The following is a 15,628-nucleotide window of genomic DNA, read 5'->3' on the forward strand; positions in this document are numbered from 1 at the left end:
TCATTAAAAACATGCATTATGAATCAAAATAATGTAGCTAAATCATGGTTATCAAATCTCCCACACTTAATCTTGGACGTCCCATTCAAGTAAAGAAAATTAAAAATCTTACTTAAATGGCACCCCCTAAACAAATTTCTAAACATGATTAAAAAATAAAGAAAGTAAACCATCTAAGATTATCACATTTCAAAATCTCAAGTATTCATGAACTTAAAACTTTACTCTTGGTTAACAACATAATAATTTTCATCTATCATGAGTAAATTGAAATTGATTTCATACTAAAAACCTCACAAGACAGAATTTTTGTGGCCCTCATCCTAATTCACATGTAATCACAAAAATGGAGAGCACTCATGCTACTTGTGCTTCTTGTCCTACCATATACTTGCTTATCTTCTACTCTCTACCATGATCATGGATACAAAATACAATATAAAGGTTAATCATTGAAAGGAAAAATGTAAGATTATGAATTAAGTGCACATCAAAGCATTAATTGCAAGAAAAAATAAGAAAAAAGAAAAATTAGCTAACCACTGACAATAATGTAAAGCCCTAACCACCAAGATCCACTGGCCGACCAAATCCACCGACGAGGAGATTGAAGCAAGCGACGAAATAGACATAGCTGAAGCTAACCAGTCACCACGAAAAATAGTAAGTTTCTTCACTTTTTATAGTTTTTTTATCGATTAGTCGCATGACTCGCATTTTGTTTAATTTCCATAGTTTATTATTTGTTTGTTGTTAGTTATTGTTCGAATTTTTTGGCTTCTCGATTTTAAACGAGTCATTATACAATTTGTGCAAAGTTCGTACTATTTGGTGGTGGTTTGTTACATTTTGGTGTCCACTAAATTGATGATGATATGTTTTGGATTAAAAATCTCCACAAACCACTTTGATTTGTTGTATTTTTTTAATCATTGTTTAGTACTTTCTAGTCAAAAGGAATTTGCATGAGGATGACTGTTGGTGCAGTTAGCAGTAATGATTAATTTTAAATTTTGATGAATGACAAATGAATTAAAGTTAGATGTTGTGTTGTTTAACTTTGTTACCAAGTGTGCAAGAATTGATCGGTTTAGACAACCTGATAGCAAGCTGAAGCAAAGTTAGGTTTAAGGATCTGATAATTGGCATGAAGTCTAAATAGGTCAAGGAGTGATCTGATATCTAGCAGGAAGTCCAACTGGATCTGTAAGACTTGACAGCTGGCCGAAGTCCAGTTGGGTCTGCAGACCTAACAACTAGCAGGAAGACATGGTGGGTTAAGAGATAAATCAAGTGACTGCAAATGGTAAGTAAATATAAGTAATTAGAGGAGAGATCTAGTGAGGATGCATGCATTCCTGGTTGAGGGAACAATAGATGTCAGTCCTACCTAGGGTTTCAGTAAAATTAAAAGTTAGGACCGGACAGTCTGGAGACTGCCAAATATATTATTACTTTCATTTCCATGTTATTGTTTGTTGTGTTAACATTATGGTGTAGGAATTAAAGTTCAAAGCTGGCTAGAAAAAGGGGCTACAGGTACCCGAGAATGATCCGAGTACCTCGAGGTCTGAGCGCCCGGACCGGGTCCAGGTGCCTGGATTGACCCGAACCTAGGGAGGCACCCAACTGAGGTGGCAGATGCTAATAAGCGAGTACACGTTAGAGTCTAGGTGCCCAGACATGTCCAACTGTACGAAGATGGATAAATCTTCAAAGATAGACTTTCACTGAGGTGCAGCCACGTCAACAATCCAGGCATCCTGAGGTGGTCCGGGCGCCTGGAGGAGGATAAGTCAGTGGAGTCCTAGGCTTTGTTGGAGGTGCCTAGGGGTAGTCCGAGTGCCCAAAAAGGGTCTATAAACACGACTTCGAGCAGAGGCTTTAGTACATCATTTGCTTAACTTTTTTACTTGTGCGATACTCCCAGAAGACTCCTGCGACACCAAAAGGTTGCCTTGACAACCTGTAACAAAGCTTCCATTTCTTTTATTATCGGTATAACTTTATTTTTCTTGCATTGTACTCAAATTTTTGTAATCTTTCCGAACTTATAGTGATTACCTAACGAAAACACTCAACGAGTATGAGTCTTGGAGCAGGAGTCGTCGAAGGCTCCGAACCAAGTAAAATAAAAATATTTTAGCCATTGCTTACTTTTTACTTAGTCATATTTCTACTACATACTTGATTTCAAAATGAAAAGAAAGTTTTAAAAATCATACATAATTCACCCCCTCTCACGTATTTATCGATCCAACAATAACCACTTTGGGAGGTCGGGCAGTGGGATACATAACAAGAATGTGATATTGTAACAAATATAGTTTTATTTGAGTCGAGAGATTGAGATGAGAAGATAAATTAGATGATTGATTATGTTCTAATAATACTTAGAGTCAATGATGAACTCGAAAAACATAAAATGATTTCATGGTAGTGAGATGAAATTTAACACAGTTAAACTAATAGCAATGAAGGAATCAACTGTGATTTAAATCATGCAAATAATTGAGAATCTCTTTAATGTAATTTAGTGAAAGACATAAAGAAAAACATAAAAATAGGAGTATTTTAGGATTTTAAAATTACGAAAGATTATTTTGTTAAATATCTAATAAATAAGATTATTTTTAAAAATAACCCCTAACATAAGCTATATTAATTAAATTCCCATGTTTAAAATGTATTATTTGAACAAGAAAATTGAATTATTTATGGCAGACTTGAATTCTGTGGGCAGGCTCAAGATTCCCAGAGGCCTTAGGTAAAAATAAATTTAAAAAAATCCTTTAATATATTTTTTAAAAAAAATTTCAAGTTTTTTTCATTTGAATTTGGGATTGAGAATGATGGATTTAATACAAATTTAATTTATTTAAAAAAAAAACAAAATATTATTTTTATATAAAATTTAGTTTTTTCGCAAATATTTAGATAATTTTTTTAACACTGTTAAATTATTTAATTTTTTTGAGACATTGAACGTAAATAAAATTTGATTAATTTTAATTTTGAATTTTTTTTGATGAAACATTTTACTTTACGTTATATGGATAAAAAAATCTTATCAAGAAAGAAAAAGAAAGAGTGAGAAAGAAATATTATCAGCGAGGGAGGAGAAGGACGTTCTCTGAGAGTATCATCGGGAAAATTAATGAGAAAAGAAATAGGCACGAAACATTGGTGAAAGAACAATTAGGATTTTTTAGAGATATTCAGAAGGAAAGAGTTTATTAGTTTTATAAGATATATAATTCAATATAATAAAATCTCAGCTAAGTGTAATTATGAGGAAATAAGATTAAATAAAATAAAATCTTGGCTAATTGTAATTATGAGTAAATAATGATATGTAAATAGAATAATGAATTAATTAATAAGATGTCATTAATGGGTTAGCATGATATTTATGAATGTACATGTTATCGTTAATTAATATTAATAACTCAATTTAATTTTTTTAATATCTTTACTTAATTATTTAATGGGTTCCAATAATATTAGGGTCTCTTTAAGAAACCTATGGACTATTTTCCTTCTTTTGTAAGGTTTCAATTTAAGAATATTGTTTTCATTCTTTTGTAAATATTTAAGAATTTCTTGATTATAGTTAACTGGTGAATATAAGAGGCTTATATGTATATCTATGTTCGGCCGACTAAATAATTGAAGATGCTCAAGTGATATTTAAGTTTTCGGTCGATCGATAAAAAATTTTGGGTCGACTGATAAATTAAACATGATTTTATCATATCAATTATTGAATCGATCGTTTAGTCGATGAAACATTTTTTAGGTGAGTTTTTAAAATAATTAAGCTTTTTTAATTTTAATTTTAAAATAATTTTAATAAGTTTTAAAATAATTTAATTAAGTTTTAAAATAATTTTAATTAAGTTTTTAAAATAATTTTAAGTTTTAAAATAATTTTATTAAGTTTTTAAAATAATTTTAATTTAATTTTTAAAATAATTTTATTAAGATAATTTTTTTTAAAAAAAATTATTTTGTTTTTAAGTTTTTTTTAAAAATAATTTAGTTAAGTGTTTTATTTTTTATTTTTTAAAAATATTTGAATTAAATTAAATTTTAATTAAAGTTAAGGTTGAATTAAATTTGAATTTGAATTTAAGTTTTTAATTGAATTAAATTTTTGAATAAAAAGGTTGTTGAATACATGTTAGATTCAAACTTAGCTTTGAGTTAATCAAATAGACTTTCTAAGGATAAGTTTTCAGTTCAGTGGTGAAGCATATGATCTTCTTGTGTATCAACGTTGGATCACTTGCTGAATACTTTCCAAAATAGTACTGCCCAAAAAACTTAATACTAAGTTTTGGTTTAACTAGCCCATGTTTGACTGAGGTAGCTTCGATCAGATCCACTAAGTCTAGTTCACCAGGTAACTTAGATATGATCTATCTAAGTAATGAATTTGACTCTTAGAGATCAAATAGAGATTTGATTTAGTTGATTCGTTAAAAATTTTATTGGAATATATGTTTGGACTTAACTTCTAATATTTTGACCGGTTAAAGACCGATATAATTTGTTTATTTTATTTGGTTTATAGTAAAGAAATAGGGGAAGAGTCAAAAAAAAAAAAAAAAAAAAAAAAAAAAAAAAAAAAAAAGGACAAATTTATAGATTAGTATATTAGGGAGTAAAAAACAAAGTTTTAGAAAGGGTAAAATAAGATTTTCTCATAAAAATATGTTTATGATTGGGAAATTTTCTCTCCCTAGATTAATCAACTTAATGATTTTTTGTTTGCAAAAATAACAATACAAATGTACTAAAAGTTTGGCTAACTCTATGAATAAATCATGTTGGGTTAGGTGCATGCCAAAATTTGTATTGTTTAAATTGGTTTAATAAGAGAATCCAATTAAATTAAATCCAGTCTAAAATGATTATTAAATTAAATTGAGTAGATGCAAATAAAAATGGAAGACAATTTATACCATAAATTCTCCAATGAGCACATCCTACTAATCCTAATAATCCCTCTGTTTGATTATTAAAGGTCCAGATTTAAGATACCATAAAATTCTCCAACTACCTTATTTATTATTATTATTATTTTCTAAATAACTGTTTTTTGCTTATTTAAAGATTATATGTTTTAGCTTGGGCTGGGCCGGAATAAGTTTTCATTGAGCCAACCCGGTATTCCGGCCTTGGCCTATTGATAAGTCGTCATCACTGGGAAAATATAGCTTTGCCCCGAGTACTACCGACGAGACCTTGATCGCCCCTCGGTTTTTTGCTCGTCACATCCTCCGTTATCGAATCCTCCAAATCTTCGATTCCGGAGTCCGATCGACGAATAAGTGTTAGCTAAATCCTAAATCCTTGAATGCGAGAACCCCGCGTCTCCCCGCTTTCGGTTTTTATACAATGGGCGCGAGCAGGAAGCTGCAGGGCGAGATCGATCGAGTACTGAAGAAGGTACAGGAAGGCGTCGACGTCTTCGATAGCATTTGGAACAAGGTAGCCGAGTTTCCACGTCGGTTTCATTATTGGTTCCGTGTGTGTGTGTGATAACCTGATGTCTTTGTAGGTTTATGATACGGAGAATGTGAACCAGAAGGAGAAGTTCGAGGCGGACTTGAAGAAGGAAATCAAGAAGCTGCAGCGGTATCGTGATCAGATCAAGACATGGATTCAGTCGAGCGAGATAAAGGATAAAAAGGTTGGTTTTTTAGTGGATTCAGTGCATTGCATTTTGCAATGGCTTCTCTGCTACTGCCTCGTGCTTATACCGTCTTTCGTTTTTGATCTCTGCTCTGGAGATCGTTGTGACCGTGGGCGACATCTATGAGCGAAATTTTTTAATCCCTCTCATCTGCATGGAAAACTTTCCTCTATTTCCTTTAAATTTAAAATAAAATTCTCTCCTTTGATTGCATGGAATGGTAATAGGTTTTTCAAAAACCAGCCCTAGGTGGTGTTGGTCTTTAAAAACCAACACCACACCTTGGTCTTTAAAAGACCAGCACCAAGGTGGTGTTGGTGTTTAAAAACCAGCACCACTTGATGCCCTTGGTGCTGGTTTTTAAAAAACATGACATCACAGCTGTGGTGGCTGGTGTATTTAAGTTGTGTGCTGATTTTAAAAATCAGAGTGGTTGTTGCATGCAATCAAATAAGAGAGAATTTTATTTTAAATTAAGAGGAAAGATAGAAAAGTTGTTGCATGCAGATGAGAGTTATTAAAAAATTTCACTCAAAGCCGCATCAGGTGCCCACGTAAGATGTTGGCCACAATCGCTCATATAAAGCTGTGCAGGATTATATATATATATATATATATATATATTGGTTTATGGGCAAAGAAAATTGCTTTACTGCACAATCTGTGGTGCTTTTATGCATCATCTCATAGCTCCATGAAACAAAAGTATTTTTTGCACACTAGATTGTAATTGAGCTTGAATGATCCACTGAAGATGTATATTAATTCTCCCACATCAATTCTAAACTTTTAGGCTATAATATCATAAGTTGTGTTTTTAGAAGCTGGATTTTGGACTTACCAGTTACGTTTTCAGATTAGTTGAAGTGCTATTACAATAACTTCGTTGAATGTGGATTGTATTTGTGATTGTGCTACTTATTTATATGAATCACCTCATCTTTTCTATCCCGTTTGCTAATATGTGATTCTTTGTTTTTGATGATGTCAGCAGTTTGTAGTGTTAGTTGAGTGGTTTTCTTTTTTAAAACATAAGGTCTCATGGTTCTGTGGTTGATAATCAGTTTCATTACATACCTTGACATAGGTTAGTGCCTCTTATGAGCAGGCTCTCATGGATGCTCGCAAGCTCATTGAACGTGAAATGGAAAGATTCAAGGTTTGCGAAAAAGAGACAAAGACAAAAGCATTTTCCAAGGAAGGTTTAGGCCAGCAACCGAAGACAGTAAGTTTGATGTTTGCAAATTCTCTTCACTAATGGTTGACTTTGATGTACAAGACTCCACTTTATTCAGTTACAAAATAAAATTTCCCTATTAGATGTTTGTCATCATTCTCAAATGTGCTTATTCATTTTTAAAAATAATTTAGGCTAGCTACTGATTGTTCTGAGAGGGAAATGACGTTTTTTCTCAAGAAGACTGACAATTTTGAGAACCTCTGGAGGTGTACGTAAATATAAATAAGAGGTCCAACCTATGGCAATTGATATGCCTATGTTGAAACTTTATATGCTTTTACTTGTTAGTCCTCATAACGGTTCATCAACCTGCGGAAGTATTTTATGTATATATTTACATGCACATCTAATGAATGCTGAATTTCTCTAGTGCTCTTCCGATAAAAATGGCTTAGATGTTTCTCTTTGTTACTTCTTATTCCATATTGGAGATATTATTTGAGAAGTTAATCTATTTGACTAATTCAGACATGTATTACTTAGACATTGCCAAGACTGGTCCCATCCATTGTTGAAAATTGTGGAGGATTTTGCTAAGCCTGAGCATTTAGTGTTGTTCAAACACAAGTCTAGGTAATCATCTAGAGACTTGATTATCGCAAATGAGTTTACCTATATGGAGCTCAATGATGGGATAAGATTTATGTAGTCTGAATGGCTTCTTGTTGTATCTTTCCATACTTAAAATTCTTCAACTCCATTTTATTTATTTTTGAAACGCAGCTTATTTGACATTTTCTTTGTGCAATGAATAGGATCCAAAAGAGAAGGCCAAATCAGAAACGAGGGACTGGCTCAACAATGTGGTACATGTGCATTTTATCTATGCCATCTTCATTCTTTTATTCTGTCGCTGTCATGTTTTTCAATTTTTCATAACTTTTTTTAATGCTTGTCCACCTCATGAATCTTGGCAAATCTTTTTACTGAATCCTGTTTCATCTGTCTTGTTTATTGTTGAACTGAGCAACTACATTATGCGGGTGATTAATTTTAGGTTGGAGATTTGGAGACTCAAATTGACCACTTTGAAGCTGAAATGGAAGGGCTCTCTGTCAAGAAAGGGAAAACAAGGCCACCTCGCCTGGTAGTTAATATAACATGCTATCATGCAGAATTACTCAGCAAATACACTATACTTGATATGGTGCATCTTGTTTCAGACACATCTGGAGACATCCATCACCAGGCACAAAGCTCATGTTATGAAGTCGGAGTTGATTTTGAGACTGTTGGACAATGATGAGTTGAGTCCTGATCAGGTTAATGATGTCAAAGACTTTCTTGAAGATTATGTTGAACGTAATCAGGTATCTTAGCTACTGGTTGGAGTCTTTTCTGTTTCTTTCCCTACTGTCCACATAATCAGTTTTTCTATGTGGTTTTGATGGTGTCCATTTCATTATTTTTGAAGGAGGATTTTGATGAATTTAGTGACGTTGATGAACTTTACGTCTCTCTACCACTTGATAAGGTAGAAGCACTGGAAGATCTTGTTTCGCTTGGTCCTTCCAGTCTTACTAAGGTAACTTGTCATTTCTCATTTATGTCCTTCCAGTCTTACTAAGGTAACTTGTCATTTCTCATTTATCTTTTGTTTGATATGATCTTGATTTTGAAGAGAAATGTGATGATCACTTAATATCAGTGGATCAGTTTGACCATAACTGTCTTATCGCATCATTAGGTTTTCATTTGGATTTATAAAAAAAAACATGCAAATTTCATGCTTTCTTCTTGCACTTCCTTTTTTTTTAATTTTTTTTTTTCAAAGATGAATCTTTTTAGCTATTTCTATTTTCTGTTCTAAAATTGCTTTATGAAAGAACTTTGCCGAGAAGAGAGGTGAGAAAATTGATTTCAACGATGAGCTACTTCTGTTTTCAAGGTACATTTATTAAGAAACTTAAAGGTAATTTTGACTTTCGTTGTTGGAAAAGAAGAATTAAGCCAGTCAATGTCTGTCCTATGCTCACATAGAAGAATTGATGGTTGTGTTGGGATCTGACCATTGATTGCCAAACATTAAAAAAAGGATGATAGTTGCGGTCATTGACTCTTTCCTTATCAAAGAAAATTGCCTTCTACTTGGAAAATAGCATGTATATATCCTTTGAAACATAGTAACCTTTCTTAGTTCCAACTCAAGATTCAGTTGCATATTTTCATTCTTGCAAAATCATAAAATTTGAGAATATGTCATTATAATTATTATTGGTTGTTGCCATTAGCATAAACATGGACCCAGGGCAATTGCTATTAAATTTTGTCCTACTGAGGATGAGATAGAGTGGATTTTCTTTAGCTACTGAAGCTCACTATGTCTGTAGTTCAAAACACAAGCTTGGCGAAGTATGAGGATTTTATTGATTCAAATGAATCATTATATGCAAATGGTTCAGTGTTTTTTGAAGTGTCAAGGCGTCCCATGGCGCCGGAAGCGTCGCACGACGCCTCTGCCAGAGCCAGAAGCGTCGCGCGACACCTCCGCCATTGTAGGAAGCGTTGTGGGATACTTCTGGCGTCGTCTCGCGCCGGTCGTGTGATGGTGCGTATTGTTACCGAAAAGGAAAAAAAGATTTAATTATTTAAACAATTCCCAACTGAGGTGTGATATTTCGAATAGGCTTTCATAAATCCTAATTAAATTATCCCTATAAAATATATAAAAAATATATTTAAAATTATTTTTTTTTAAAAAATATTAATTCATATTACAAAAATTCTTTTTTTTTACTGTTTTAAATTTTATTTAAAAATTCTAAAAAAATAAAAAATCTAATAAATCATATGTATATTCTGATAATTTATTATTATTATTTTGTATTTTTTACTAATTAATTGATATTTTGATATTTTTTACTATTTTAAATATATATTATTTAAACTAATAATTAATTAAATGAACAAATAATTAATTTATATAATTATGATGTATCAATTTTAATTGGAGTTATTAATATATCTTTTTTAAAAAATTATATTTAATTATTTTTTCTAACCATATTAAGTTTTTCAAATAACTTATATAAAATCAATATATAATTTTTTTTTAAATTATACACAATAGACATATTTATTTAATAATTACTAGATATGTAAATAAAAAAAAAATCGAAACCGTATTGGTACGGTACGATACCGAAACCATATCGTTCCGGTCTGGACCGAAATTTCGGCATGGGTCGAAATTTTAAACCTTGAAATGGTTGTAGCAATTTGTGGGCGAAGGTAGGGAATGAATAGATGCTGCAGAACAGGAAGAGAAAAAAGAGTGAATAGGAAATATTTTAGATAAGAAAGTAAACTCAATCACTTAAACTAATCAGTCCAACCAAATTTATGTCGTGTGTTCTATATCTCATTATTTGTGCATTTATGTCCATCGAACTAATTGTAGGTATTTCATTGGTCTTATTATATGTCCCTCTAGGGGTTCTTATTTAGCATTTACTTTTCCCTTCTTTCTCCATTCATGAACCAGAAGAATTTCCAAGTTTTTAGATATCTTTTGTAATTTCGTCTGGCCTGAAAATCTGTATGTATTGGTTGATCAGGTTCTTATATCGACATGCTTCATTGTTTGCTTGCATAATTTTATGCTGAGTAAGCACCACATTTGCACAATTTTTTTTTTTTAAGAGATGGTGCTTCACTTGCAGTATATATCATTTATTTTGTCTCACATATGTTTACATATTCAGAGTGTCTGGAATTTGAACTAATTTTAAGAACATATCTGCATTACAAGAGCATGGAGAGCAGGAGCCTCATGCAATGGTTATGTTTGAAATGTTACTAAAAGATGCTCTACTTTCTTTCTGTTCTTTATTTACAAAAACTAGTTCTGTAGCTTGTCCTTTTCCCCTACAACTCTTTCTTTTCTGTCCTATTATTTTGCAAACAAGATAAAAGTTGTAAACTTCCTTCATGGTTTTGTATAATGTTTCTTTATTAATTTGTTGCAGATCGCTTTGTCATCGGCAGAGTCACAACACACATTTCAGGATCAAGGTGAAGATGCAGTTCCTCAGGAAAGTAATTCTGATGCCACATCAAAAACTCTACCTTCAACCATGTCTTTGGCACCAACACTCCTTCCAGCTAATAGTTCTGGGGTATCTGTGGTCCCTACTTCAGCTGTGAGTGCTAGCATTCCTGTACATCCATCCACTTCTGCACCAACAGCTTCAGTTTTACTTTCTGGTCCACCAAGTGCAAAAAGTGTTACAGAGAGCTCTGTTGCTGTCTCTTCGTCCCTTCCCTCAGCCAACTCAGTGAGGGAGGAAGATACAACCTTCCCTGGGCGAAGGCCTTCACCAGCCATCCCAGAAATTGTAGGGAAAGGTATTAGCAGAGGGATATCTAACCCTGCATCAATCAGTACTAACATGGCTTTCAGTTCAGCCAGTGCAATATCTGAAAATGTTACTGTTGGTTCTGTTCCAGCATTATCTGATATATCTAAGCCTAACTCTTTAAATGTCGACGAGAGAATTGGAAGTGAACTTGCACAGCCATTGGTTTCTCCTATAAATAACAGAATCCTATTGCAATCATTGCCCAAAACAAATGATGGAACTAGTTCAAATGATTCTAATAATGTGGGAGAGACTCCTATTTCAGGAGGAAGAGTCTTTTCACCTTCTTTAGTCCCTGGAGTTCAATGGAGAGCTCAAGGTGCAGCTTTTCAGAATGCAAATGAAAGTGTAAGTTGCTTGAGATGTTATAATAGACTAAAAATCTAATGTGTTCAATTGTATAGTTTGGTTGTCATTTGGTGGTTTATCTGATTGTCCATTTCAAAATATGTGTACATATAAGCCTGGTTTCTCTTGGAATTCAGTTGCAACTGTTCATATTATTGTTTTTTCATGTTATTGTAATTTGATTTTCTAGTTAGGTTTAATGTGTATGGAGTTTGTGACACTTGTGTATCCTCTTCCTACTGTTGATCGGTTTTGATAATAAGGTACATAATCCTGGTATTTGGAGGTGCTCTGTTTTCTCATTGAATCTGTCACTTTGGAAAGCCTCTTGTAACTTTTATATTTGCCACCTGCGCGCCTTCTACTTCTAGCAGGTTCAAATATCAGTCCTAGATTGTGTAGGATTGGCCCAGACTATGGAATTTGTAGTTGCAACCATATCAGTCCTATGATTACATGTTATTGCTCTGATAATGTTCATTTTCTCAATGACGAATTTGAAGTGATGTTTCATGACATTGGCTCATGTTTTGTCTGAAAGACAATTTTGCTGAACTTCAGATGTTCACTTACACCTGTTTTTTAATCAAAATTTCCTGCTCACCTTCCATGAGTATCATCACCATAGTATTTCTCTAATAGGTCATCTCAGATTGCATGGATTGTCAAACCATGAGCATTAATATCATAGTAACTAATCCCTTGTTGATTTCTTTATAGACATTTTTCACATTATAGGCGCCTTGTAAAACCATCTTAGTTGTGGAGAGTGCATTTGCTGGATTTGGCTTCAACTCTTACTGGCTTTTCTTGTTCATTCTTAGATGTTAAATACATCCTGGTTTTTTTTAGTTTCAGATTCATCCTGTTTATTATTAGAGGGTTTGTTCTGATCACTATATTTTTTACAGGTAAGTTGGTGTGTAATAAAAATACTTGTCCAATGAAATCATTGATGTGTATTTATTGATATTGTCGGCTAAAAGATGAATTACTGAATTGCAAAGTTTTTTTTATATTATTATTTTTAATTCTTTATTTGGCTTACTCTTGTGTTTGCAAACTTTTTCTAGAGCATTCACATGCTCTCTTGGGCTCACAGTCTTTTCTAGCATTCATCTACTTGCCTTGTGTGTTTGAGTTGAACCCTTTACTTCTATGTTAGCATAGACTGGCAGATATTCATGATGATACACCACATGTTGGATAGAATCACTAATAGCTTTATTTTTTTTTTCACCCGTTAGTCTTAGATGTCAATTTCTTCTCATTTGATAGTGTTTGAGACCAAATGTTTATGAGCACTTTACTTTTTGTATTTTGTCACATTTTGGTTGATTCCCATTAGTTGTGTGACATTGGTTGATAATTGGTTATCCAAGTTGAGAATCTTGTTTGTCCTTCATTATATTTTAGAACTTGTATTTTTGGTTGTTTTCTAGTTTATCTGGAAGGTTGATGTAATGACACTGAGCTAGCTTATTTGCATCCAAGCTTAAATACCTTGGTTGAAATATTTTGCTTTCCAACACTGAGGTCCTAGCATGATGGATTCTTTTGTTCAGGGTCAATTTCGGGGGCGACCTGAGATTGCTCCTGATCAGAGGGAGAAATTTTTACAAAGGCTCCAACAAGTGCAACAAGGTCACAGTAACCTTCTCAATGTGTCACATATCTCTGGTGCCAACCACAAACAGTTTACTACACAACAGCAGAGCTCCCTTTTGCAACAGGTCCTACAAAATTTTCTATCCTACTTATAAAAGGTCTTTTTTGTTCTTTCTATATGTATCACTTTTCCTAACCAATTGCCGGAATTGCATGCTTTTCTATTTCTAACTAAATGAAATTACTTAATGCATATGCTATTTAATGATGAAATTGACTTGTGTCAACAATAAGATTATAAGAACCTTAGCATGTAGTATGTTAATGTTCCAAAAATCTGCACCTGTTGGTTAGCATTTCCAAATAATCATTCTCTATTAGTGATCCTAAACTATTAGGCTCTGTTGAGCTCGTGGATGAAAATAGCCCTCTGGAAAAAACAGCAATGACATCATGGGGAAAAGAATCCATTATGGATAATGATTGTTCCCTGTTGGTTTACCTAGCCAAAGGAAGAGGAAGAAGGGAAAGAATGAGGTTAGAAAGAAAGTTATGAGAATACCCTTCTTTCTACATTCGATCTTGCGACTAGACTGTAATATGTAGGTTCCAAGAGGATTCAAATCTGAAGTGGTAATTGATGTGAGATATGGATGCCATGATTGGATGTGTAATATATGCATGTATCGGTAGTTTACTTGAGTGATACTGAGCTGCTTATTATGGCTTTATCTTTTATTGATTATTGAAAAATTTTGTATTTTACAATAATTGGTTGTCTTAGGAGCACCATTGTCTGGTTGATTATTTCTTTCTTGTGGAACAACTGGGTTGCATCTAATAAAAAGTTCTTTTGCTACCAGATATAAAATTCTTCATCTTTAACAACTACAAAACCTAAGTGGCATTTACCTCACGTTATGGAAAATGCTTTTCTGCTGTTTGATCTTGTTCCTTCAGCAACTTTACTAATATCCGTGACTACTTTATGCACGCAGTTTAGTCCTCAAAATGCTCCTGTTGCACCTCATATTACCCTAGGACTTGGAGTTCACGGAGCAGGTTTTGGTTCAGTTTCACCACAACAGCAACCAACTATTCTTCAGCAGTCCTCTCAACACCCTGCAGTATCAAGTGGAATGAAAGATGGAGGTATACAGAACTATCTTTAATTATTACTTCTGAGCTTCCTTGCAATACATTTTCATTGCCATAAAGCAGATGCTGCACATGCAAATGCAAATGCAGAAGACCAGCAACAACAGTGGCATAATATGTCGGAAGACCTGATCACAGATCCTATCTCAAGTCCCAGTCTCAACAAGATCATAGGTGATGATGATCTGAAGACATCATACACAGTAGGTACTTGTAGACTATTTTATCACTTGCTGCCAAGAAGTCAAATTATTTACTTCACTTCATCTTGTGCTAACAATAACATTATGAAACATATTTAGATTATGAGCCAATAGGATCTAACTTATTAAGTCATCAGTTAACCTAATAAATGAATTTCTTTGCAAAGTGCCTACTTTTTGTGGTGGCAGAGACACGCCACAGACTAGAGCATGGACCCTCCTTCCCATGGCATCTCATGTTGAAAATCCTCAACAAGGTTTAAAGTCAAGCAGTTCATTATGTCTTTTGGTTAAACTATCTCACGGAATGAGGAAGAAGGGAGGAACAGAGGAGCCATTGCTATAAATCTATCAATAATTTCATGAAAAATAGTAGAAGGGAAGAGGAGAGAAGCATATTCTTGGTGTAATATGGAGTATATAATGTTTAAACCATCATGATCGTTAAGCCTTATCAGGCCCAACTATTGAGGTTCAGTGACAGGAATCCTATACCTTAATTGGAATCTATGCTGGGTTATGATTTTTTTTTCCAATTATATTAACTAGATTTTTTTGGCAATCTATAATAACGAAAATGTAATATAAATTTCGAAAAACCATTTTAATGTTCAAATATTTTTTAAAATGGAAATTTTCTAAATGTGCCATGCTTGAGATTAACTCATATAAAATCCATGATCCAACATTGTGAAATCATGTTTCGCTTATTATTGTATTCACATTGAAACACAGTCTCTTAGTTTCCATGATGTAGATTTTCTCAAAATATTTTCCTTCGAAAGTGACTTCAGCAATTACCATTTGTGCAAACTCTTACAAGTGTTTATTTATAGATGGTGTTTTATGTAGTTAAGCTGTGCTTTTAACAAGATTGAGTAAAAGTAATATGGAAAAATTGATGAGCTAGGATCCAATTCCTTGGCGCCATGTTTTTGGTTCAGGGTACAGGTCCTGCCTCTGCGGCTGAAAGTAGCCAATTGTCTAGAGAGAATGAAATGTCACTTGG

The 15,628-nt window shown here is 33.3% G+C and overlaps 1 protein-coding gene across 4 annotated transcripts in view; it reads left to right on the top strand.

Annotated features, from left to right (window-relative positions):
- Positions 1-5,213: 5,213 nt before the first annotated feature.
- LOC121984876 (general negative regulator of transcription subunit 3-like) overlaps positions 5,214-15,628 on the top strand; it is a 15,628-nt gene continuing 5,213 nt past the window's right edge. For 2 of the 4 annotated variants that reach the window (XM_042538035.1, XM_042538034.1), the window contains exons 1-11: positions 5,214-5,496; positions 5,567-5,698; positions 6,789-6,926; positions 7,697-7,747; positions 7,939-8,028; positions 8,105-8,251; positions 8,356-8,466; positions 10,910-11,650; positions 13,216-13,383; positions 14,257-14,410; positions 14,480-14,619. In XM_042538035.1, coding sequence (XP_042393969.1) covers positions 5,404-5,496; positions 5,567-5,698; positions 6,789-6,926; positions 7,697-7,747; positions 7,939-8,028; positions 8,105-8,251; positions 8,356-8,466; positions 10,910-11,650; positions 13,216-13,383; positions 14,257-14,410; positions 14,480-14,619 — 1,965 coding nt within the window. In that variant the 5' untranslated portion in view covers positions 5,214-5,403. The remainder of the gene's footprint in view (positions 5,497-5,566; positions 5,699-6,788; positions 6,927-7,696; positions 7,748-7,938; positions 8,029-8,104; positions 8,252-8,355; positions 8,467-10,909; positions 11,651-13,215; positions 13,384-14,256; positions 14,411-14,479; positions 14,620-15,628) is intronic. The other 2 variants (XM_042538037.1, XM_042538036.1) reach the window with 2 other exon arrangements.

This window comes from Zingiber officinale, chromosome 5B, assembly GCF_018446385.1.
Source record: "Zingiber officinale cultivar Zhangliang chromosome 5B, Zo_v1.1, whole genome shotgun sequence".
Lineage (NCBI taxonomy): Eukaryota > Viridiplantae > Streptophyta > Magnoliopsida > Zingiberales > Zingiberaceae > Zingiber > Zingiber officinale.